Below are 25,593 nucleotides of genomic sequence, written 5' to 3'. Positions count from 1 at the left end.
TTTCATGTCGCGTTCGTGTGTTACCTATTTCGTGTTCGTGTCTTATCGTGTTCTTGTCTTAACAGTTCATGTCCGTGTCTTAACATGTTATATTTTTGCCTTAACAGATCGTGTCTGACACGATGTGTGAACCCTAGACTCCACACACCACCCCTCCAGGGCAAGTTCGTGTCTTAACATGTCGTGTTCGTGTCTTAACAAGTCGTATGATACTATTTTTTCGTGTTTTAACCAGTCGTGTTCGTGTAACATGTTTATTATCAGGTTCGTGTTTGGAAAATCTGACACGATAAGATTTGGTGTCGTGTTCGTGTTTACTTGTTTCGTGTTCGTGTCTTAACAGGTCGTATCTGACACGATATGCCAACTCTAGTATCGAGATTAATGTAAAGTGGGTACCGAATGTATTGGTTCGGTACCGGTATCAATACCGGTTTTCTGGTACATTTACCGCTTTGGTACCGATTTTGGTGTTTTCCTTTTTTACTTAATTTTTATTATTGATTTATAAGACCCATTGTATTATGAATTAATTAGAAATACTCATACTAACTAGCTAGCTAGGGTATGTATAGTATTATATAGCAAAAAATACAACAAAATTTAGATTTATGATTCATAATTCGTTAAGATATTACGTGTATATATATATAGAAACGGGATCAGGAGAAAACGCCTAAAAGTGTGAAAACGGTGAGAACGGATCCTGGTCGAATACGTGGCGCGTGATATAATCAGGGCGGAGGGGTTTTCTGTCTTTTTATCTTTTTTTTCCAATGCGTGTGTCACAATACTGCTTCATTTTTTTGTGATGGCTTATGTCCTATGTGCGGCACCACTGAAGAAACGACTGACCACTTGCTTGTCACTTGTTCACATGCTAACATCGTATAGATTCAGATTTGTGAGTGGCTGAAGATCCCGAGCCCGAACACTTTTGTTTCTATCAAGCGGCTCTTGAAACACTTTCTTGATCTTGGCATAAAAAAAAGGTGAAAAGAGGTGCTACGCTATTGCCCTCATGACGTTTTGGACCATTTGACATTGGAAACTTTCAACAAAAATAACCTTCCAGTAAATGTTGCGCTTGAAGATATCAAGAGTGAAACCTACTGGTGGGCGGAGGAGAGAGCTAGGGCAATAGGAATGAGCTTGGAAAACTGGAGCACTTTCGAGTGGATTCTTTTTACTTAATGTTTTTAGTACAATTTGTTTTAAGGCCCCTCTGTGTTTTTTGTGTTGTGTACTCTCTGTCCCTACAAGCTTCTTGCTTTTGGGCTTTATTTTAGTTTGAATAAATTCTTCTTTGCTGGCCAAAAAATTTGTCCCTGTAAGCTTCTTGCTTTTGACCTTTATTTTGGTTTGAATAAATTCTTCTTTGCTGGCCAAAACATTTTATAACACATTTTGTTTTAATAAAAATGTATTTCAATCATTTACTTATATAATATCCATTTGCAACAAATAAATAATAATAATTTGATTCATATATCGTGAACACTGAAATGCTGATATATATTTTTAATAAAATAACTCCAATAAGAGCCATATAAGATGCTTTAATAGCAACGAACTCATACATTTAAAATCTTCAAAGTAGAAAGATAAAAAGAATGTTAATCTAACCAGATACAAAAATTATAAAGCAACATTATTATGTACAATCCAAATCTCCAAGAAACACAAAGATCTTCATCAACCTAAAGTTAGTTTAAGTAAGGATGTTGAAAGTTAAACTAACTTATATTATTATCACTATCATTAGGTATAGAAAGTTAAACTAACTTATGTTATTATCACTATCATTAGGTATAGGAATCTTAGTATCATCGTTATAATTAAGGTTTTGTTTATTTTAAATATTTATAGTTCTAATTTATATTTATATACATAATGAAAGTGTAATGTACAATATGTCTTATCGTATGAGCATACAAGATTTGAAGTTTGCACGTTATAAACTTCGTAATTAAAAACTCGCATGTTGTAAAATATAAAAACTCGCAAATTGAAAACAAAAAAGTCGCATGTTGAAAGATGAAAAGTAGCATGTTGTATAAATGAAAAAATAACACGTTCTAAAAAATCGCATGGTGAAAATGAAGTTCGCATGTTGTAATTCAATCTCGTACGCCGCGTACATTAACACAAATTGTACCTTAACCAACCCCTATATTTATATTTATATTTATATTTATATTTATATTTATATTTATATTTATATTTATATTTATATTTATATTTATATTTATATTATTCAACGTATACAAATTAAACGGGCGGGAATAGTGTTTTCCACCTATATGGTGAAATAGGTGGTTAGTGGCCATCTATTGGCTGACATGGGCGGCAAAGAGAATAGTGCCAGACAGCTGCCTGTCACTCTTCTATTGGCCCAACAAATTTACGATTTTATCCCGCTTTAAATTTGCGATATTGCCATGAGTTTAAAATTATGATTTTACCCCCCACTTAAAAATAAATTTACGCTTTTCCTTCCAGCTAAAAATTTCAATTTTGTCCGCGGTTCAAATTTTTCATTTTGCCCCGTTAAAATTTACAGTTTTGCCATTAGTTCTTTCCCTTAAAATTACGATTTTTCCATCAGCTCAAAATTATGTTTTTACCCCCACATAAAAATAAATTTATGCTTTTACTCCCAGCTAAAAATTCCAAATTTGCCATCGGTTCAAATTTACGATTTTGCCCCCTTTAAATTTACAGTTTTGCCATTAGGTTTTTCTTTTCTCACAGCCAAGTTACGATTTTGCACTCAACTTAAATTTACATTTTCTCCGTCGTTTTTGTTTGTTTTCCTGGCTAAATTACAATTTTACCCCCAGTGAAAATTATAGTCATGCCGGCAGCTGCCTGCAACTCCCTCATTGGTCCATTTAATTTACGATTTTAGCCCTGAATGAAAAATATGATTTCGCCCTCAGTTCAAAATTACGTTTTCCCATCGTTTTATTTTTTTAGCAAAACTATAAAAGTTTTTTATTTTAATTGGTTGACTCCGTTAAATTTTTTTTTTTGTGTCAAGGAGCTGCCTAACACTCGCTCATTAGTCCTGAAAAATTACAGTTTTGCCCTGAGCCGAAAATTACGACATTATCATCGTTTTAGTTTTTTTCCTAGCAAAATTATCGTAATGTTTTCTTAATTGATTGAGAATTATTCGGCCATCGCCCCGCAACGCGGGCGGGGCAACTACTAGTATACTACAAAAGGCATGTGGAGGAATAGTGTTAGGCAACCGAACAAATTACGGTTTTACCCCAATTCAAAATCACGAATTTGCCCTTTTTCAAAATTATGATTTTGCCACTGGTTCAAAATTACAGTATTGTCATCACTTTAGCTTTTGACAAATTATAATTTTGCCTCCAGTTCAAAGTTACAGTCTAGCCATTGTTTTAGTTTTTTTAATAAAACTTTTGAAGTGTTTTGTTTTAATTAGTTGACTCAATTTAATTTTTATTCATGCCAGCAGCTAGCTTCTAACACTCACTCATTGGTTAGGATAAATTACAGCTTTGCCCTCAGTTTAATTTACAGTCTTGCTATCGTTTTAGTTTTTTTAAGCAAAACCATGATAATACTTTCTTTTAATAACAGAATTGCAAAAATCAACCTTTATCTTAGGATGGAGGGTATAGTATCAGTGAGTGTGTTCGGTGAGTAGAGTCACCGAATCGGTGACTATACCGTGTTATTGTGGGTGAGTGTTTGAGTTGGAGAGAGGTTAAGAATTCGGTGAGTGTTTACCGAAAATGGGAGAGAGAGAGAGTGATTGAGAAAATGGTGGGTCCCAACCCCTTTTAACCAATCACAATTTTTTTTATTTTTTAACCTACTCAAACACCCTAGGGTGATTGACTATACCCTCTGATTGAGTGCAAAATAGGAAGTGAAATGGGAGGTTGACATGACATAACATTATTGGGTAGGATTTCACTCAAACACCCTATGTTTGACGATACCCTCTACCCTTATAACTAAACTAGTTTTATGCCATTCAAAGAAAACCTAAACTAGTTTTATATAAGTTGGTAACATGGATGGCCAACCGGGTCGGGTCGGGTCGCCTTGGATGAATGGAAAACTGAAGAAATGAGCATCATGTGTTTGTGTGTGTGGGACTGGAGGTGATATCACGATGCCTCCTCCTTTATCATGATTCCAACCTAAACCTCCATTCAAATCCTGCACAATTTAACCACACCTTTATCCTTTCCCCAAATCACAATCATCTCTTTCTCATTCACCAACCTTCAACTTCATCGTTCATGGCTGCCGTTAATGGCGCTGACCGCTAGCTGACGTAGATTCCCGTACCTCTTCTTCATCGCGATCGGCCGGTTTGAATTATAGAAAATGAATCCATAATTAAACCTGAACCGGACTGTTTTGTTTTTCGTTAGTTTGTGAAATTAGGGTTTGAATTGTGTTGCGATGGAGCCGCACGTAGGGAATAAGTTTCGGCTAGGGCGTAAGATCGGTAGCGGATCGTTTGGAGAGATCTACTTAGGTTTGTTTGTTTGTTTGATTGATTATTAATTGATTATTGATTGATTGTGGATTATGATGTTGATCTATTTAGGTTTAGCTGGTTGTGTTGTTGTGTTACTGATTTTTTTATTTTTTTATCTATTTTTTTTTTTTGCAGGGACTAATATTCGGACGAATGAAGAAGTTGCCATCAAGCTTGTGAGTATAAACTGTTTCATAATTGGTGCTTTAGTTTGTAAATTGTTACTGTTATTGGGTTATATATGTATGATTGTTTAAGTAAAGGTTTGCATTTAGTTGTTGTTTTGAGTGTTTAGGTTAAAATGTTTAAACTTGAATAAGAGGATTGATTGTTGAGGTATATGTGAATTGCACAATCATCCAAGCTGAATAAGCAGATTTATTTGTGTGGATGTGTATAATATATTAATATTAACATTTCCATTGTGATATATGATCATCAAAATGATACAAAGGTTTAGGATGTATGAACAATTATGCTTGGTTAAACAGTTTGTTTGTTGGGATTCATCGGGCTTGGTGGAAACCTTCGTAGAACATGATAAGTGGGATTGTTATTATTATTTGCGAACTTGGAAAGTTGCAGCCAATGGATTGTTGGAGGATTTAGCATGTATGCATGGAAATTATTCTAAAATGTGTTTATAGGTTTTGATGTTTGCGTATGTGGAAGTTTGTGCTGTAGAATAACCTTATGTATGGTACTTCAATTGAACAATGAATAATATTTATTGGCTATCGGCTTTAAAGACTATATATGCATACTATATATATGTGCACACATGTATTATGCGTATTTCGTGTACGTATATGGATATGTTTATATATCACGTCAGTATTTGCAATGAAATTATCAGTTATGTGTTCACGTAACCGAACTACTAACTACGCGTGTATTTGAGTTGGAGTATTATGCTAAATTTTTGTTTGTTACTTACAATTTATGTTATTGGTTTGTTACCCTCACGTGATGTTATTGGTTTGTTACCCTCACGTGATGTTATTGGTTTGTTACCCTCACGTGATGTTATTGGTTTGTTATCCTCACGTGATATTTACTTTAAGACCCGCAATGACAGGAAACTTTGGGGTTTCACTTTTGGATATCTATCTTGATATTTATATCTGTGGTTGACTAAAAGCTGCATTATATGTACGTGTTATTGATTAAATGTTATTGTGGCTCGTTGAGCTGTACCGTGTGATATTACTAGTTGTCTTGGACATGTGTATAAGGTGGTGTTCGGATATGCGTTTATATTGACCATTTTGCCTATAGATAACAATTCAGAGTGTTTGGCGAAGACATATAATAATTTATGGTTAAAAGCAGGAGTGCATTTCTATAATAGAAGTATAGAACTCAAATCACATGGCTATTTTATTTATATATACGTTCCATATTAGGAAGGTTTTAATTACGCAAGATGTTCAAATACTAATCATTTATGAAAGTAAATACGAGATCGTTAGTAATCTTTAATTTATGGGCTTCCTTTACTACACTTTAATAAAGGCTTGTGATTTTCTTTAACTTTAACTGTTTTGTCATTTCTTTTTCTTTTTCAGGAAAATGCGAAAACAAAGCATCCACAATTGCTATATGAATCAAAGTTGTACAAGATACTACAAGGAGGAAGTAATGAGCACTTCCATAATTCTGTTTCACTTTATTGTCGTTATGATAATTTAGATGTGGCAATTTCGCCTCATTACCCATATATGGGGCGATATGGGTTGTGGTTTATTTTTTATATCTATCTGGTCAAATAAAAAAAAAAAAGAAAAATGAGAACGGGTCAAACTAGTTAAAAGTCACCCAACACGTTTTATAATGCTTATTAGCCTCCTAAACCGTTCTATTTAATAAAATCTAATTAATATAGTGATTTCGCCCCGCTTGCGGTATGCGCATATAATGTATATATGTGTGGGCCATCGGGGGGCAAAAGTGTGCACTAATTTTAACGTTATTTTACTAGTTTCGTGAAAATAACGTTAAAAGCTGAAGACGGTTAATCATGCATCATGTGGTGGCGTTGATAGCTGAAAGACAAAAGGGTACATGTACTAATCGGTCTTTGTCTCGATTGCTGAGTGTTATGTGCCTTATGTCCAAGGCTTGATGCAAAACTACTATCGAGCCGGGGGTCTCACTGGAAGCAGCCTCTCTATTCCTACGGGGTAGAGGTAAGGCTGTCTACATCTTACCCTCCTTAGACCCTACCTTTGCTTTGCTATTGGTGGGATTTACTGAGTATGATGATGATGATGATAATGATGAATATAGTGATAATGCATTATGTTATACTGTTAACATACATAATGTGTTTGCCAATTTGTCAGCTGGAATCCCAAATGTGAGATGGTATGGAGTCGAAGGGGACTACAATGTCCTTGTGATGGATTTATTGGGCCCGAGTCTCGAGGATTTGTTTAATTTCTGTAGTAGGAAGTTGTCTTTGAAAACCGTTCTTATGCTTGCTGATCAAATGGTACGCCTTTTTGTATATTCATTATTATCTTTTTGATTTCATATTTACCTTTTTCTCTTGATTATATTCGCTGCAGATAAATCGTGTTGAATTCATTCACTGTAAATCGTTTCTGCATCGGGATATTAAGCCTGACAACTTTCTTATGGGTTTAGGGAGGCGTGCTAATCAGGTTTCAGTCTATAGTCTCTTCATTTTTTTTTATTTCTTACTTCTGATTTTTATATTTTGTTTTATGATATATATATTTTATACACATGACAGGTGTATGCTATTGATTTTGGGCTAGCCAAGAAATATAGGGACTCTTCTACTCATCAACACATTCCTTATAGGTAAGTGATTTCTTTTACATTTAGAGGTGGCAATTTCGACCCATAAAAGTGTGCCAATTTTAGGTTACGTTTAACGAGTGAAGTTTGTGAACTTAGGTAAAAATGAAATGAGTTGAAAGTCACCCTAAAGTGTATTTAAATGGAAACCTTATAGATTGCATTGTTAAAAATTATTAGATTATGATACTAATACTATACTACATTAATTATTCACAAGATCGTAAGAAGTTATAAAAAGGACAAAAAGTGTTTGCGGGTCGATTCATTTCAACACGTACATAAAACTTATGTATCTTACCAGTTGTACAACTCCCCACTCGCCGATTTTGCCACAAATGGAGTCACATTATGTCATTCCTTTTATTTATCCTGAGCATAAGACATCATGCACGTTTTGTTTTGTTATGTCAAAAATACAGAGAGAACAAGAATTTAACAGGGACAGCAAGGTACGCGAGCATGAATACTCACCTTGGAATCGGTAAGCATTGCTCAAAATTATTCAAACATATTATTAAAATATATTAAACAACATTAAATCAGTATTATATTGTGGTGTTTTTATTACTTAGAACAAAGCAGAAGAGATGATTTGGAATCACTTGGTTACGTTCTCATGTACTTTCTAAGAGGAAGGTAAACATATTTAACCCTACCGGTCCATTTGTGTTTAGTTTGAACTAGTATTTTTTCCCAGCGGCGCGTAAGCGACGTGATAAATTATAGAAACTACAATCAACAGACTCGTTTCCGAACTAAATTTACATTGAAACACAGAGTGATCCGAATTCATACCGTTGAATGAAAATGTATTATATTTGACCCAACTCGTTTCCAAACAAAATTTACATCGAAACTTAGACCAACTCAAATCGTACATAAAATAAACAAGTGCCGCAGCGTCGTACGCGGCGTGATAAAGTATAGACTACAATCAAGTAATCAACCCTACTTGTTTTCGAACTAAATTTACGTTGTAACGTATAGTAACTCAAGTTTATACTGTCGAATGAAAACGAACTACATTTGCCCCGATTTGTTTCCAAACAAAATTTACGTCAAAACGTAGTCCAACTCACAAAAATTACGTTAAAGCGTAGATGAACTCGAATTTATACAGACACATATATAAAAAAAACTTGGGGGAGGGGGGGGGGTCAAAGTGACATTTACAAAATTAAAGGGTTACTTTGAGGCTACACAAAAGTTTAGGGGTCGAATGGGGGGTCGGTCACCGACCTTTTGTTTTAACATTAATAAATGCATAATAATTATATTTGATGATGATTGTGACTATATAATATTTTGTACGTTGTAGTCTTCCATGGCAGGGACTAAAAGCCGGTAACAAGAAACAGAAATATGAAAAAATTAGTGAAAAGAAGGTTTCTACCTCTATTGAGGTATATTATTCTGTTTCATGATGTTTTCAGATGTTCGTTGCATTATGTATGATTGATTTACCGAGTGTTTTTTTTTGCAGTCGTTATGTCGGGGTTATCCTACAGAATTTGCATCCTATTTCCATTATTGTCGCTCGTTAAGATTTGATGATAAACCAGATTATGCTTATTTGAAGAGGATCTTTCGTGATCTTTTCATTCGTGAAGGTTTAGTTACTCCAACTTATTATCTTGTTTTACTGCGTGTTTTGTAATCGAATATCTGAATTAGTTTTTATTGTAAATAAACCGAACGTTCCGTGAACCGTTGGGTGGGATTTGGGAAGTTCGTTTATATAATAGATGAAATAACTGAGTGACCACTAGTTAAAAGTAAACGAGAACATCAATCTGTTGGCCCTTAAAAGTTGATGAAACCAGACTAAACTGTAACGGGTGATATTTTCATTTCATAAAACCATACTAATTTGTAACGGGCCTAAACAATTTAAATGAACATATAAATGAATGAATTTAAATGAGCGAACATAAATAAACGAACCTGACGTGTTTATGTTCGTTTTATCAACTAAATGAACAAAAAAAATTGTTCATGTTTGCTCATGCATTAATAAATGAATGGTTCACTAAACTTCGGTTCTTTACAGGCCTAGGGATAAACAGATTCTGTTTCTTATTATTAGGGTTTTAAATAACATGTTGGATAATTCGTAGTTTTATACCACCTGCAACAAAACTGTTTTGCTAGTGGTAACATAGTTTTTTTATTTACTTTATCTTTTAACATAAATAGAGAACCTTCTACTCTTATTTAACTTTCATTTTCTCAAAAAAAAAAAAAAAAGTTCTGTTTGGTCGTTTATCTATTAGATCTTTCAGTTATTAAAATTTATCGAACATCTGAAACCAAATATATTTGAGCAACTCCAGGCACTATTTTCTATAACCCATTTTAATACATCTGATTATCCGATGTATATAATTAAGCACTCTTATAACCCATTTTAATACATCTAGTTATTCGATGTTATATAATTAAGCACTTCACAACATACTTCCAAACACTCCCAAAATATATTAAAAAAATATTTTGATACCACTGATTCTGATGATTCATTATCATATAAAATTAATCACTTTTACAACACACATCTAAACACTTCCATTATATATCATAACGTTGTACAAGGAAAGTACATTTTATAGAAACGTTACCCCAAAATAAATTGTTGCTTTTATTTTTGGAGAACTCAAAACACGTTGCATTTAATTTTGGACAATTTGGGTATATGGTATCTTACACTTAATATTTGTTCTATTTTTTTCTTCAGGTTTTCAGTTCGATTACGTGTTTGATTGGACTATTTTGAAGTATCAGCAATCACAGCTTGCAAATCCTCCGTCCCATGCTCTTGTAAGTTGGTTGCTTATGAGAGCGTTGTCAATGAACCCCGTTATTATTGAACTTATTATCATTTTGAATAGTTATTATCATTGAATAACAATTGTTTTCTTGTCAGGGTACTGGTGCAGGACCAAGTTCTGGTATACCTCCTGTGGCTGCCAAACCGAATAGGCCGTCAGGTGAGTCGTGGTTTTTAAGTTTAGATAATTGTTTCTGAAGTTCATGATCAGTCCAGTTTTCGCACAATTTATTGATAACAAGTTTAAAGGGTGAAAAATTAAAGAGTAAAATGCGGTTTTCGTCCCTGAGGTTTGGCTAGTTTTGCGACTTTCGTTCAAAGGTTTGTTTTTCTTCATCCGGATCCAAAAGGTTTGAAATCTTTGCCATTTTTATCTGCCTCGTTAATTTCATCCATTATCTCCGTTAAGTTTGGGGTATTTTCGTCTTTTGTGCTAACTTAAAGGGTTTTTCACTTTATGTAAAAAACCAAATACTCCGAAAAAGACCGAATTTCCCTTTAAGTTAACAAAAAAGACGGAAATACCCCTAACTTAACGGAGAAAAATGGATGGAGTTAACGAGCTGGATGAAAATGGCAAGATTTCAAACCTTTTGGATCCAGATGCGGAAAAACAAACCTTTGGACGAAAGTCACATAACTGGCCAAACCTCAGGGACGAAAATGGCATTTTACCCAAAATTAAATATCTACTTGAAAATTGAATTGGCCAAATGGTTGAGTGTTTACTACCTCCCCTATTGCTTTATTATAAAAAAAGTTGGATCTTTAGTTCTGTTTCGAGTTACAGTTTTTGCCCCCTTGGTATGTCAAAAGTGACACATTTGGTCCCTTAAACTTCATTAGTTACACTAGTAGTCTCTACTTCTGTCTGATTACGTTTTTGATCCCTGTAGTCTGTAAAGCTATGCAGTTAGATATATCGATTATCGGTTCCCATCTAAAACATCGGTCAGAGTATCGGTACCGATATTATCGGCAATATAGACCGATATATCACCGATTTTCCCAATAGCAGTACCTTTCCTCTTAGTTCTGCCATTCGTCTTTCTACTTAGTTGCAACATGTGAATTTGTTAATGGTAGGAGAGTATACTGAATTGTCAATGTTAAATTACTATATATGTAAATTCTACATGATATTAAAATGACCGATATCTCACTGCGATAGCCTATATCTCAAATATCAGTCCTTGACCGATATCCGATTTTTTACCGCAATAACTGATTAGCTTTGAATTTTCTCTTGAAATTTTATTTACTTCTATACCCAAAAACATAATATGCAAGAAAACTAAAACACAAATCTAAACTTTAAAACTCTTTACATCAAGATCGTAGTATTATGGAAATCAAACTGTAAAAATGTTGGTGCTTTGCAGGTGGTGAAGAAGGTAGGCCCCTCGGTTGGTCTCCTACAAATCCCTCGCGGTCTAGAAATACCCCGATGCCGTTTAATTCCGGTAATTTATCCAAACAGAAAAATCCAGCTTCCAGCGATCCATCGATGAGTAGAGAGGCATGTCATCTTTTCAATTTAGTCTTTTGTTTTTTTATAAATATTTTATCTATTCATCCCGTTATCAAACAAATACAAACTAATGGTATGCAGTTATCGAGTAATAACATTTTGCAATCAAGTGGATCTTCAAGGCGGCCTGCTGTCTCTAGTAGCCGTGAGCCAGGTGGTGAACGTGAACCCGAGCCATCATACGGGCGGACCGCTGATGCAAGCCCTAGTGCTCTTCGTAGGGTCACAAGCGCTGGTCGAAGGAGCTCACCAGTTGTGTCCTCTGACCAGAAACGGTCAAGTAACGTAAAGAACTTTGAATCGACTCTCAAGGGTATTGAGGGACTGCGTTTTTAAACAAAATGAAAAAGGGTTTGGTTAGCCATGGGTCGTGCTCCATGTAAATTTGTTTTTCGAAAGTAAAGCTCTCAGTTGATGCAATAACAATCATAAACCCATATATGTTTCGTTGCGGGTCGTTGTTTGTATATGCTGAGATTATATGATATGTTGTGGATATTTACTTTGATTTTGTTTACCCTTGTATGATTTTTGTTATGTTGCTTGTGGTTCTTTTTTTCTGTTTTTTATTTTTATTTTTTATTTTAGTTTTGTTTTGTTTATCTTATCTGAGTTAAACTGATTAAATTCACATCGGATTGGTTGTAATCAGTAAAAGCCTAGGTTTAGAATACCGGGTTAGGTTGTCTAGTATGTGAATATGTATTTTAAACGGGTAAAACATGACCCGTTTATACCCGATCTTCTGTCGGGTTTATGTTGTGTTACGTCCTGTTTATACCCAATCTTGTGTCGGGTTTAAGTTGTGTATACATAAGTTATGAAATCAATTTTTGGGTTGAAGTATACATAAGTAAAAGTATTGTATTGTCATTTATAACCAAAAATAAATGAAAATCAAACTTGGTGAATGATCATTTAAATTTCAAACATCATCACAATCTTAGCATACACCATTGTTAATAACATGATTACATGTCTTTCATCACGAAACAGAATAATAAATCATCGTTAAATCAAAATAACTACGCGTTATCATACAATCACATGTTTGAGTCTCTTTTGAAGGCGACGATAGAGGTCGACAAATTCACCTATAGCCATAGAGAAGGTGGGTGTAAGTATGTTTGATCCACCCAAAACTCTTCTTGAAAGACCCCTTCATTTTGCTCTCCATTGAGTAAACTCTATAGGAAGCAACCCTTTTCTTCCTTTGCAACTCAGGATCACTCAGGCTCCAATTCTTCGAATTCGAAGTTGGTTTCTTTGTGTCTCGGTTCCAAGTGGTGTAACTCCTTAAATTCTTCATGTTGCGTGGAAACTCCCCGTTATCTGTCAGCCCATCATCCCGACATGATCGAGACCTGTATTTCTCCATCTTTTAAATTTCTACAACAGAGCAATCACTTCAAATATGTGTTATATATTGACAATGAAAAGTTTAAAGATAACTTGGTAGTTGACAAACTATAAGGTAAAGTTTAAATAGTCAAATTTGGTGGATTATAATGGAATTTACCAATTTGGCTTTTGGCCCTTTATGAGTGGAAAAGTGTCTCTGATGAGGTGGTAATTGTATTTTTAAATTCAAAAGTTGCATGTCAACAGGGTGGCAGAAGTGGGTAAATGCCAAGTTGTTTACCCTCCAAATTGGCCCATTTCATTAAATATAATAAAATGTTAGAATATTAAATGAATGTGACCATCTGAATTTGGCCCTGATTTTCCACAAAACTTATGAGTTTTGGTGAGCTTGTGTTATTTTACATTTACTCTTTCAACGTTTATATCTATAAAGTTGAGCCGACCTTGAAAGTACCTAATAAATTAATTCTTAATATTATAACTAGCAACAACACCCGTGCGAGAACATCACAAATATCGAATGGATTAGTCCAAACATCGTGTGATGCGTTAATCGTATGAAAGCACACGTTTTGACGTATCGGATTGAACCTGAAGTAACCTATATGAGCATTGCGATTGGAACAAAACGTAAAGTAAATCGAATTTATATAACCCGACTCATACATAGAAAAGAAACTACAATTTGACTCCACACGATTCGAAACAAAATTTACAAAACACATAAAATACGCACGAATACATATTATATTTGTCCTAACTCATCTCCCAAATCAAAACGTAGACCAACTCAAATTTGTAGTACATAAATATATGCACGTAAAAAATGGTTCTTTTGAATGAAAAAAACATTATATTTGACCAGACCCGTTTTCCAGAAAAAGTTTACGAAACATAGAGCAAATCATATTTATATCGACACGTAAAAAAAGTATGCATATATAATAGTATTTTTAAAGTAAAGGAAGTATAGGGGTAAAGTCGAACCAAATTATAGGTAAAAAAACTTAATTGGTTAAAAAGATTCATCAAACCGTGCCAAGTAGCACCAATGCCACACCATTACCAGCGACCTGGAAAAGTTCGTAAAATAAAATAAATAAAAAAGGAAAAACAACACTGAACGAAAAGCAGACGTAAAATCGTTGAACCAGGCACATCCGTTGTTATGTGTTAATGCGAAGAAATTAGACCGAAACGTAAAACGTAGAAAAGAATAACTAAGGCAAACGGGGAAAACGGTAAACTTGTAGTAGGAACTAAATTTGTAATTGCAATAACTGAACTCGGATATCTTAAAGCTTGTCAACAGTGGTGGCAATTTCGACCTATTTGCTTATCAATTAGTAGATTTGTTTTTTTCTTTTTCTTTTTCTAAAATAGGTCAAATGGATAGGATGTGTCCTAGGAAGCACAGGGACGGGTATCAGCCTCTAGTACCCGTCCTGGGGACGGTTTGGGAACGGAAACACGTCGGGGACGGCTGGGGACGTTTCGAAAACGTATCCTAAAATCAGGGGACGGCAACCAAACGTTTCGGGGACGGCATCCAAACGTTTCCTTTCAATTTTAGGGTTTCCAAGAAGAAGAAGATGAAGAGCAGAAGAAGATGAAGGCTTCCTTTCATTTTTAGGGTTTTCAAGCCGGCTCTCAACTAGGAAGTGAGCAGAGAGTCTAAATGAGCATAGATTCCATCGGTTTCGTGTACATTGTTGAAGAAAACTTTGAAGAAAAGTTTGGAATCAGTTGAAAAACGTTGAAATATGTCGAAGTCTTAACAAGATTTCAAGTTATGAGTGTGGAAATCCTTTAGATCTGAACCAATCTTGATGGGATGACGTCACCAAGTGAACACCATATTCAAGCAGTCCAAATCAGGTGATTTATGGAAGAAAATTAGTGATTTTGATGGAAAAGATAATGGAGAAGTGTGTAGTGATGATGATTGTACAAGATTTGAGAGGAATTACTTACGAAATAGCCTTGAATCGAGAGAAAAGTGCTTGAGAATGACTTGGGAGCGAGTTGGTCGGATGGAGCTGTCACATCAGTGAACAGTGGTGCGTGGGAGGTATTTATAGATGTGAGAGAAAAGGTAAGGTGGCCCAAGAGAGTGACATTGGGTCGGATGGGCGTCCGGTCGGATGGCCATCCGATCGGATGGGATGGTCATCCGAACGGATGTCCATTCGACCGGATGTCCATTCGGACAGCCGTGTTCGTGCGAGTTAGTTTCCAACTTTCGTTTCGTTCGTTAAGCGTTGCGTTGCGTTTAAGCGAGTTGCGAGTAAGCGTGTAATCGTTGCGTTGACAACCACAAAACATATAGCCAATATAACCAAATAATCACATAATCTACACACAATACAACTAAAATGCATAAAAGTAATTCCGCGTTTCGAGTTGCGTTGAGAGTGCGTTGCGATAGGGTTTAGTAATAACATGCGATGTAACATGCGGTAAAATGCGTGTAAATAGTATGCATTGTGAGTAGCGTTTAAATATGATAACTGCGTTTTGAATAATCGTTGTAATATGCGTTTGAAAACATAGTTTAAAACAGTTAACCCGTAGCGATAATCAATATCCCGAGAGTACAAGTCAATTAAGCAATAAATGACAGATCTAAGTAATGACCCGAAGAGTCGGGTTGTTACAGTTAGCTCGATTTGAAACTCGACTTGGCGATGAAGCGGTAGACCAGGTAATTCCCAGGAAATGCCTCTGGAAAGTCGCGTACGATCGGGATGTCTTCAATCTTCTTCTCTTTCGTTGGAGTATCGGTAACAAGGGCTAGAATGGTAGTGTGGCCCTTTCGCAGACACTTCTGGGCCTTAAGGAACGAGATGATGCCCACAACAGCACCACTCTTGTCACCATGAATAGTGAGAGGTTCATCGTTAGGACGAGACATTCTGTTGACATACGCACGATTATACGAGACAAGGTATCATACAATCATTGTACAAGCTTTCAAAACATGCAATTTAGGGTAGGGTAACGACTCAGCACAAGAAACGTATTTAAAATAATAAAAAAAAAATTGATCAAAATAAATCGTAAAAGTCGCTACAATGTATTTCCGCAAACATTTAAAACATCACGATTGTTTACACAAAACAAAAGAAATAGATAGATAAACAAGTGGAAAGCGGGTCAGTCGTCGACTCCGCTGTCTCCCCCCTCCGAATCTTCATCCGCCAAGGCTTCATGCTTCAACTCATCGGTTCTCTCAAAGAGCACCTGAAGCTGCTCTCCTTGGGATTCTACCCGCCTTTCCAGAGTAGTAACTTGTTTCAGCAAGAATTGATTCCGTTCTAACAAGGTCTGATTTTGCTGTATAAAAAATTGGTTATATTCCCTAAGGGCTTTCATCACTGCAGACTCGGACTGGGCGCTAATTGGATTAACTGGTACCGCATGGGTAGGTCGGGAAGAAGACTCCCCACCCCGAGCAAGTCTCTTATGATAAGCAGAACGCGTCTCTACTTGACGCGGAGGTGTGCGTATAACTGCGGGTGCCTTCCTTGGCGCCCGTGGCTGATCTGATGATAAGGATGATGTTGAGGTAGACATGCCTGTGGAGTTAGTGACGTAACATAGACGTTAAACAAAAAGAATACACATTCACAAAACACTAAACGAGAACGTTGACACAGGAGTGTGGAAAAGAATAACAAAAGAGGGTTTGGCATAAGCATATAAAGTTCCAAGTAACTCTAAGAACTAAGCATATCATAAGTGACACACCAAGTAACTATCAAGTAGGCAATATAATTATAAATCATACCACCTAAAGTATTGAGTCTTGCACGTGGAGCAAAGCGTCGTTGTGGATCGTTGAGCACTGAGCTGGTTATAGTCTGGTTTTATCAAAAAGATTTTCCCGTTTTTTAAAACCAAGTTCACTATAACCAATGGCTCTGATACCAATCTGACACACCCCCAAAATTCACAAGCGGAGTAATACCGTGAGGTGTGTGACTGACCAGGATCATACCACCAATCATACTGAATAATATGTGAATAAAGTAAAACAAAGTAAAACAACCAATCAAACGTTTAGTGTTTACGAAAACAAAATCCCAAACCAAGTTTAAATATTAGCGAAAGCATAAAGTATAAAACCCATAAAGCAGTTTAAAAATCATAAAGTTTATTAGTAGGAACCTAACAATTGGTTCCTTGCCACAACGTCCACTCCTCGTGCAAGCTCCAGCCATGTACCTAACGACCTGCAAAGCATGCAGTAGTGTGTCAACAAAAAGTTGGCGAGTTCACAGTTGGTTGTCCATTTTAATGTTGTTCCAAAAACCATAAGTTGTTAAGTTTCTTGTTCTTTATAAAAACATGCCATGGGGAGCTACCCCACTGTTTTAAACCATTAGACCCGTTACCATATCGACTACTGACTTAAGTTATGTTGAGTGCCCCGAGTCAATGTCTATCATCATTGACTAAGTGCCCAAGTATATTAGTCCACGCCCGTCCTCTGCGGCACGGTGTGAGGCTTGTCAAACCTAATAGCGCTATTTAACTAATAACTCGTTCGCCATTGGCCCGGCGATTAAGTCAATATAAAATATGCAGGGACTTTAAGATAGAGTTGTTGTCTAGTATGCTTAAGACATGTATTATACGGTTGTCGTCCTTCCCAAGGAGGATGTTAGTACGTATCCTACCCAAGCAGAATACGCAAGTTGCATCCCACCCAAGGGGGATAGTTGTTGTTTAACTCATTCCCAAACCACCGGGAATCCCATGCTTTGAAGAAAAGGGTGAACTCACCTTCAATTGCTCGGTTGGTCTCTTAAAAATGGTAAGGAGTCGAGGTAGGTCGATCACGTCCTTATACGATTACCATCTAATTTATTAGTTTGTTCAAGTAAGGCACAAAGCTCCTACACGTATCTAACACATACCATGCACTCACTTTGACAACTTACGTACATATACATAATCCACATATAATTACTCGTGATCAAAGCACACAATAATTCCCATAATACTTTCGTTGACATTAAACAAGTTTAATCATTCTCAGATAGCATAAACAACATTTAGATACGCATATAACAACTTATTACGTTTCAGCTTTGACGTCCAGAACTGGGCTGTTTTCGGGTATTTTTATAAAATAGTTGTCTTATTCTAAAAATTCTAGATAATTTACAGAACGTTCTAAGTGGCCTGCGTCCCCTTGTGTAAAAATCTCAGGACCTAATTCATTACCAATTATTTATCAAAAATCATTTACTAGGCTGCAGTCAGATTCGTCACTTTCTGACTGCAGTCCACGGAACAATTTATTTTAAAATCATCGTCTGTCCGAATGGCAAAATTCCAGTTGGAGATTTTCGGCAACATCCGTGCCCAGCTACTGTACGAAATTCACAGCATAACTCTATCCAGTTTACAAGTTATAACAAAAAGCGTAACATGAATTTTCTGCAGAAAAACACAGCTTTTGCTGATGTACAAAACAGTCCTTTAAAAATAGTAAACGACCTCAGAAAAATGCGATTCTAGCGCCATTTGAAGCGTTTTTAAAAAACGTACGTTTTAAACTTCAGAAAATAAGTTTTTTGATATAAAACGACCTGTTTACAGCCAACTTCTGTTGGCTGTAAATGTAAATCAGCTTTCTGTTTTCGACTTTATAATACTAGACCGAGTTTAAACGCCCATGACACTTAGTTATATCGATTATCTAACAAACCCATGGCACGTACACTTTAATCACAGCATATTGTAAGTTATTTATATCACGTATGCCATGCTCAAACATCAAAGATATGACCCTAATCATAATCACAGGCCTATACGAACATATTCGATAATATTACGCATCATTACTTGATTTCCACAAACCCTAGGCCACACTTTAACCCTAGACATAATCGCAGCCGAGATACGCATAATAATACATACATGTTCATTATACATATTACCACAAATCAGCAGGTTCCAATCCGTAACAAACCCTAGTTAATCATCAAACATTTATACGATCAAAATACCATTCGAACATGATTTCTAGAAAACCCTAACTTATAATCATCCACTTTAACGCCAAGAATCGCAGCAAAGATAAAAACGCAGCCATGTAGTGTAAGAATCACAATCCGAAAATAACCGAAACACTAACCGTAAGAGAGAGTGTGATGCGAGCGAGAGAGAGCACCGAAGAGAAGGAACCGCGGCGTGCGATGCTTGTAAATTAGGGTTTAAGTGTTTTGGAGTTGTGATGATAAAATAATGCATGGTACGTAACTATAAAACAGAGATAAGGGAGGTGGGCGGTGGTCTTGAGTTGGGCCGCAGGTATAGAAAAAAGGCAATGGGATCTCGGTTTGGGCTACACACAAAAACCGCAAGCAAGATTGAGGGGATGGTCTATTGGGCTTCTTATAGGCTGGTTATAAAGTGAGGGATAGTGGATTGGGTTGTTTGTTTGGGTTGCGCGCAATACAAGGGACAGTAAAGTAAGGGGCTGTTTGATAGCCTCTGAATGGTGCTGCCTCTTAATGGAACCATTAAGAATTTTACCAATGAGAAGGTAGAAGAATGTGACATGTGATGATTTACCATTTAAAGGTTACCTCTTAACCATTACCTCTTATTCATTCAGAGGTTTTAAAGCATTAAGAGGTAACACTTGAATGGTCATTAAGAGGCTACCAAACAGCCCCTAAGTATAAAGATTAAAGAGTATGCGGGTTGGGTAGTCGGGTGGCTTGGGCTGTGGTGTGTCAAGTTCGGAATTCGGTCACGAGCGTTTCAATTCGAGTCACGGAACATCTAAGAATATTTTACGCTAATCGCTTTAGTTTATCTATTTAATTTAGTGTAGGTATGTTAAATTAAATTTAACATGTGACGCAAGATAGTAACGTGAAATGAAACGTAGATTTTTTATGCGAATGCGCGCAATACTAACCTCGGAAGTGTTGGGTTGTCACGTACAAGCTCTTAATGGTTCAGATCTCTTACTTGTTCAGCACTTAATGGTTCAGACCTCTTACTGGTTCAGCACTTAGCCATTCAAATGTTGCCAAACAGCCCCTAAATCTTTTTATTCAAAGACTTGGATTACTTTTAAACTAATATTGTCTTTGTAGCGAATTAATCTATCATATATGCACATTCTCAGATAAGAAAGAAAGGTTATCATCTTCGTTAACTTTCTTGTATATGCGTCCTTTTACATTTCAAAAGATCATATTTAACCTTTTATAACACTAAAAATTTCAGAAGTTACTTGTCATAGTATGTTTTACTGAATGAACATATAAGAAAACATCATAATCACTGTGGATAATTTTAGTGCCTGTTCTTTTCCTTTATTCTATGTTACAAGCCCCTAGGGGCTTTATCACGTCACATCAGCGCCACGTCACATAGGGGGCTTTAAAGCCCCTTCCTTTAACTTGCATGCAATGGTTTAAAGTCTCTTCAATGCCATAGCGCCCCCTCATCTTTACCATTTTCTTCGAAATTGCCGAATTTGGTCCGTTAGCACAATGGCGGACATCCTATAGCGCCCCCATTTAATTTCGAGGGTGTGGTCCATAGCGCCTAGAGGTGCCAAAATTAGTGAGGTAGCAGGGTGGTGTTAAGCCACACCCTATGGCCATGGAACGGATAAATGTGACATTTTTAGTGTTTTGAAATGATGTGGGTATGCGCGCATGAAATTTTAAACTTTAAGTCTGCATATCACAACTTGTGATAACTTCTATTACATTTATGTGCGCATGAAGTTCTTAAAACTCCACTAGTTTTGTTATCGTTGCAACATATTTACTATTTCAGTTTCGACTCTGATCTTCACTGCAGGCTGCAACATTGGCTCTTCGTCTGGGGCGCAGCATAGTGGGGGCGGGAGGGGGGCGGCCGACCCCCCGAACTTTTCGCTCAATAGTGGAGAGTATGTAGTTTTCGTATAGAAATTTTTGGGTATATACGTTTTTGACCCCCCAGTTTTATAGAAATTTTTTGGTATATACGTTTTCGATCCCCCGGTCGGAAATCTCAAGCTTCGCCACTGCTCTTAAGCTTCCTCAATGCAACAGTTCATGCACTAACAATTACATTCGTCAATAGTACATGAAATTTGGAAATAATATTCATCAGATTTTTTAGTTAATGGCAATGTTGGCAAACTGCTTAACGAGTTAAATAGTTAATGGCATGCTTTGGTGGTTTTTTTTTTTTTTTTTTTTTGGGAATTACACTCTAATATCAAGGTGGTTCTCACTAGAGCTATTTATGTTCTATTCTGAGTCGAATCGTTAACTAGGGTTACAGAAAACAAAAACCAAACGGTTTAAACGGTTTTTTTTTTAAAGATCAAAATTTGTATATAATACTTAGAATGATAAAGTTGGCCCACTAATACAATACACATAGGTACATGAATGCACAACATTCATGTACAAAAAAGTTAAATGGCAATCTTTAAGTTTCAATCCGTTGTTTTGGATCACTGAACAATTGAAATTGAATGTATAAATCGGCCAAACCAGCTGATTAACTTCGGTTCAATCAGTTTTTGAGCACCTGGTTGTGCCTACATATTATTTTACATATGTAAACATGAAATACAAATGGGTTTTGTTATACTAAACATGAGAAGTGAATGAATTTTTTGGTTTTTTTTTTTTTTTTCCAAGCATGATGTTTAAAAATATTCGTGTATTTACTCTAGTAGGGTAATAATGTGTAATTACACTAGAGTGATTTACTAGTGTAAATAGGCTTCTCATGTTTAGTATGTTAAACCCATTTGTACAATAATCGTACTCTATATAGTATCTATTTTTTCTTTTATTTTAGAGTTAAATGCCATTTTAGTCCCTATGGTTTAGGCAATTTTGCCAGTTTAGTCCAAAAGTTTCATTTTTCGCCTATGGGTCCAAAAAGGTTTCACTGTTGCCATTTTAGTCCACTGGGTTAATTCATCCATTTTTTCTGCTAACGAGAAGGGTAATTCGATTCTTTTATATGGCCGAATTGTCCTTCTAGTTAACAGAATTACATATAAAACGGTCGAATTGCACTTCTTGTTAACAGAAAAAATGGATGAATGTAACCCAGTGGACTAAAATGTCAACAATGAAACCTTTTTGGAGCCACAGACAAAAAATGAAACATTTGGACTAAACTGACAAAATGACCCAAACCACACGGATTATAGTGAATAGCGCCATGTTAACCGACATGGTTCTCTTCTCTGTGGTAAAATCTATAAAATACTTGCACGTTAACCGACATGGTTCTCTTCTTTGTTCGTTCATGGTTCTCTTCTATGTTTTTTTTTTTAAATCTATAAAGTAATAACATGTTAACCAATATGGTTCTCTTAAAATCTATAAAGTACTGACATATTAACCGATATGGTTCTCTTCTCTGTTGTTGGTTCTTAAAATCTAAAGTCGTGCTCTGTTGGTTCTTAAAATCTATAAAGTCTTGCATAGGTTGATTAAGATAAAATTTATCTAGGGTAGTCATCTTTATCTAAGTGTGAATAAACTTTAATATTAGGATTTTGTTTATTAATATCATGAATATAAAGTTAAGAAGACATGTTAGATATTTGAAGGAATAATGATGTCAATGAGTCATTAATGTTTTTTCGAACGAAAATGATTGATGTGTACAAATTAATTTTGATATTGAAGTTGATGCGTAACCTACAGGTTATTTACCAGGCAATTACCGGAATACAATTTGTTGGCCTCTAATGCGTAAATACTTCAAGAACCATATATAGAGACTTCAACATCTGAGTCGACTTGTCTCGTTTTATTTTAATTTAAGGTTTTTTTTTTTTTTTTAATTTAGAACTAGTAATTTGCCTTGCCGCGCGTTGCGGCGGCAAAACCGTATGTACATATACATACTTAAAGTAGTAAATCGATAATGCTGAATACGAATTTGACCAACGCTCGACCTAAAAACATGACTTTATAGGTAATTAACTTTTAGATATTTGTGACTTTCATTTTATACTGCACCATTATGCAGCCTTTCAACGTCCTCTTTGCCTTTCAAAAATATGCAGCCAAAGTACACATACATAGGACATGTTTGGCTAAACTTTTCCAACCAACTTATTGACTTAATCAAAAAGCTAATAAGGAGTTCTAGTGTTTGGCAAATGCAAAAATCCTTTTCAAAATGACTTTTTGAGAAGGAGAAAAAATCATCAAAAAGTCATTTTTGAAAAGTTAGAATGTTGTAACTTTTTGAACTAACTTATTGACTTATTAGCTTTTAGTCATTTTACATCGATAAGCTAAGCGAAACACTTTTTAAAAAACAACTTATTGACTTATTGACTTTTCCCAAGCCCATAAGCTAATCCAAACACTTTCTTTAAAAACTCCTTTTCAAAAAGTCATAAGTCAATAAGTTCTTTTCCCAAAAATCCTTTTTAACTTAAATAAGCTTAGTAAAACATGCCCATAATTACCTTTCGTGTTGCTGGTTTATGCCCAATCGATAATTAAGGTTCCAGTTTCAACATGACAAGTATCAAGAAACAATGATTAAACTTGATATACAGAACTAAATTTAAAGAAATAAAAAAAAATGTACTAATAGTTACTTGTTTAATCTACGCCGAAGCTAAATAGATGGAAAGTTGCAGAAAATGAAAGCTAGATCACACCGTTTATTCCGTCTCTTTTCTCTCTACATACATGCCATCGGCTTTTCTCTTAAAAACCCTAAATCATAAATACCAACACTTCCATTTCTATCTTCATCCGATCCACTGTCACCATCTCGCCGAACCATCGTCGCCAAATGAAACCAGAAACACCCCCGTCTTTATCTTGTCTTTACCACTTTAACTCTGCCCCCAAAAAGCTCCATTGAAGTTCACAGACCCTCGGACTTAGGTGGTGTTTGTTTTTTGGCCAGAAGCACTTCTGGCCACTTATGTCTGCGCCGCACAGACGCGCGCAGACGTTTGGATGCTGCAGCTTGTTTGTTTTCTCGCAGACCTTTCATTAAAAAAGGTCTGCGAGACCTCTTCACCACGCAGACAATGACCCAAGTCTTCTTGGCACAGACATTAACCTCTTCTTGGCACATAGGTCTTCTTCCACACCTCCACCCCCACATCCCTGCCACAACCACCGTCACCAACACCCACCTGTCATCACACCCCACCTGCAACCAACACCCACCTGCCATCACACCCCACCTGCAACCACCATCCACCTGCCACAACCCCCACCTACTCCCGCCGGCCACCACCACAACTACCGTCACCACCACTCAAAATCCCCAAATTCAAAAACCCACTCAAAATCCCCAAACAGGAGGAAATGAAGCAGAGATTACAACAGTTCCTATATAGGCAATTTGTCGAACAGTTGGTGGGCATACCAAATAATGGCAACCAAATTTGAATATCATCACAAACTAGCCCTAATCTGAAACATGTAAACCTAATTAAACTGAATAAATGTATAATTTACAGAAATCTCACCTCAAAGAACAAACCCTTATCCCGTAATTGAAGAACAAACAAATTGATCAGTGGTTGGTTTCTGGAAGAATGATCGGAGAAACGATGGCGTACTGGAATGGAGGTGGTGTAGAGGTGACGGTGGTGGTTGTGGTGTAGTGGTAACGGTGGTGGCGGTGGTGTAGAGGTGACGGTGGTGGTTATGGTTCGGTGGTGGTGGAAGATGAAGCAGAGAGAGAGAGGGGAGAAGAGAGGTCTGTGTGTTTGTGTGTGAGAAGAGAAGAGAAGAGAAGGTTTTTTAGAAAAAAACAAACCCTCTTCTCCTTGCAGACTGCAGACATTTGGTCCACCTCTTCTCCTGCAGATACCTGCAGATGTGGTCCGCAGACTGCAGACCTTTTCCCGCAGAAAAAACAAACAGCACCTTAATCATCCATCTATGAAAATAAAGAACCGAACTGAACGCTGGATGCTACCTTTGCGTCCATCTTGACGGACGGAACAACTCTGGTCGGCAAACCGCCATTGTTTCTCTTCTCTCTCTACATCATCACCACCAGCCGACCACCACTTCTAGATAGACTATGGCGATGGGCAGCACCACTGTCACCATCATCGGGTATGCCGAGCATGAGGAAACCTCCACCATTTCTGCAATAATATGGCGTAACCCTAAGTTGATGAACCGTCATCGTCAATATACACCGTAGCCGCCGCAACTGTTTGCTCCATTAAAACCACCGACGTCACTCGTTAAACAGTAACAACACCATCGTTAGATTCACCAATCTCCTTCTGTAGCCGTGTGTTGTGTACGTGCAGGATTAGGCAGTCTCCGGTCTTAGGAGGGGACACCAGATTTCCCATCTCGCTTTCTCCTTCAAATGTTTTGTTTGCGTGTGTAATACGTATTCAAAAAAACAACAGCAAAAGGGAACACGTGGAAAGTTGTAGTTGATAAGTTTTTTTTTTTTTTGAACGGCAAATTTGGATCACTGACGGACCACTGGAGTATTATCGTGCCA

At 36.4% G+C, this 25,593-nt stretch overlaps 1 protein-coding gene and 1 non-coding gene across 2 annotated transcripts; one reads left to right on the top strand and one right to left on the bottom strand.

The window, feature by feature from the left end:
* The first annotated feature begins 4,072 nt into the window (after nucleotides 1–4,072).
* On the top strand, nucleotides 4,073–12,258 carry LOC110894196 (casein kinase 1-like protein 2). The gene is made up of 14 exons (XM_022141387.2): nucleotides 4,073–4,531; nucleotides 4,670–4,710; nucleotides 6,103–6,172; nucleotides 6,880–7,028; nucleotides 7,105–7,200; nucleotides 7,293–7,363; nucleotides 7,783–7,844; nucleotides 7,936–7,999; nucleotides 8,682–8,766; nucleotides 8,847–8,973; nucleotides 10,098–10,180; nucleotides 10,287–10,350; nucleotides 11,573–11,709; nucleotides 11,803–12,258. The coding sequence occupies exons 1-14, from the start codon at nucleotides 4,456–4,458 to the stop codon at nucleotides 12,055–12,057; spliced, it is 1,380 nt and encodes a 459-aa protein (XP_021997079.1). The 5' UTR covers nucleotides 4,073–4,455; the 3' UTR covers nucleotides 12,058–12,258.
* Nucleotides 12,259–12,612: 354 nt separating this feature from the next.
* Nucleotides 12,613–19,520, bottom strand: LOC110894197. The gene is made up of 3 exons (XR_004874504.1): nucleotides 19,235–19,520; nucleotides 15,061–16,664; nucleotides 12,613–13,110 (listed from the first exon to the last, which is right to left on the bottom strand). It is a non-coding gene; the product is annotated as an uncharacterized LOC110894197 (transcript).
* Nucleotides 19,521–25,593: the final 6,073 nt, after the last annotated feature.

The sequence above is a fragment of the Helianthus annuus genome, chromosome 12 (assembly GCF_002127325.2).
Source record: "Helianthus annuus cultivar XRQ/B chromosome 12, HanXRQr2.0-SUNRISE, whole genome shotgun sequence".
Classification (NCBI taxonomy): Eukaryota; Viridiplantae; Streptophyta; class Magnoliopsida; order Asterales; family Asteraceae; genus Helianthus; species Helianthus annuus.
This window is presented reverse-complemented; position numbering and strand designations above follow the sequence as displayed.

What these genes read in the sequence shown, in the direction of transcription:
- LOC110894196 (XM_022141387.2), top strand. Translation starts at nt 4,456, where the DNA reads ATGGAGCCGCACGTAGGGAATAAGTTTCGGCTAGGGCGTAAGATCGGT. An exon ending in GTTTGGAGAGATCTACTTAG is followed by an intron (nt 4,532 to 4,669) that starts GTTTGTTTGTTT and finishes TTTTTTTTGCAG; the next exon opens with GGACTAATATTCGGACGAAT. An exon ending in GAATACTCACCTTGGAATCG is followed by an intron (nt 7,845 to 7,935) that starts GTAAGCATTGCT and finishes TTTATTACTTAG; the next exon opens with AACAAAGCAGAAGAGATGAT.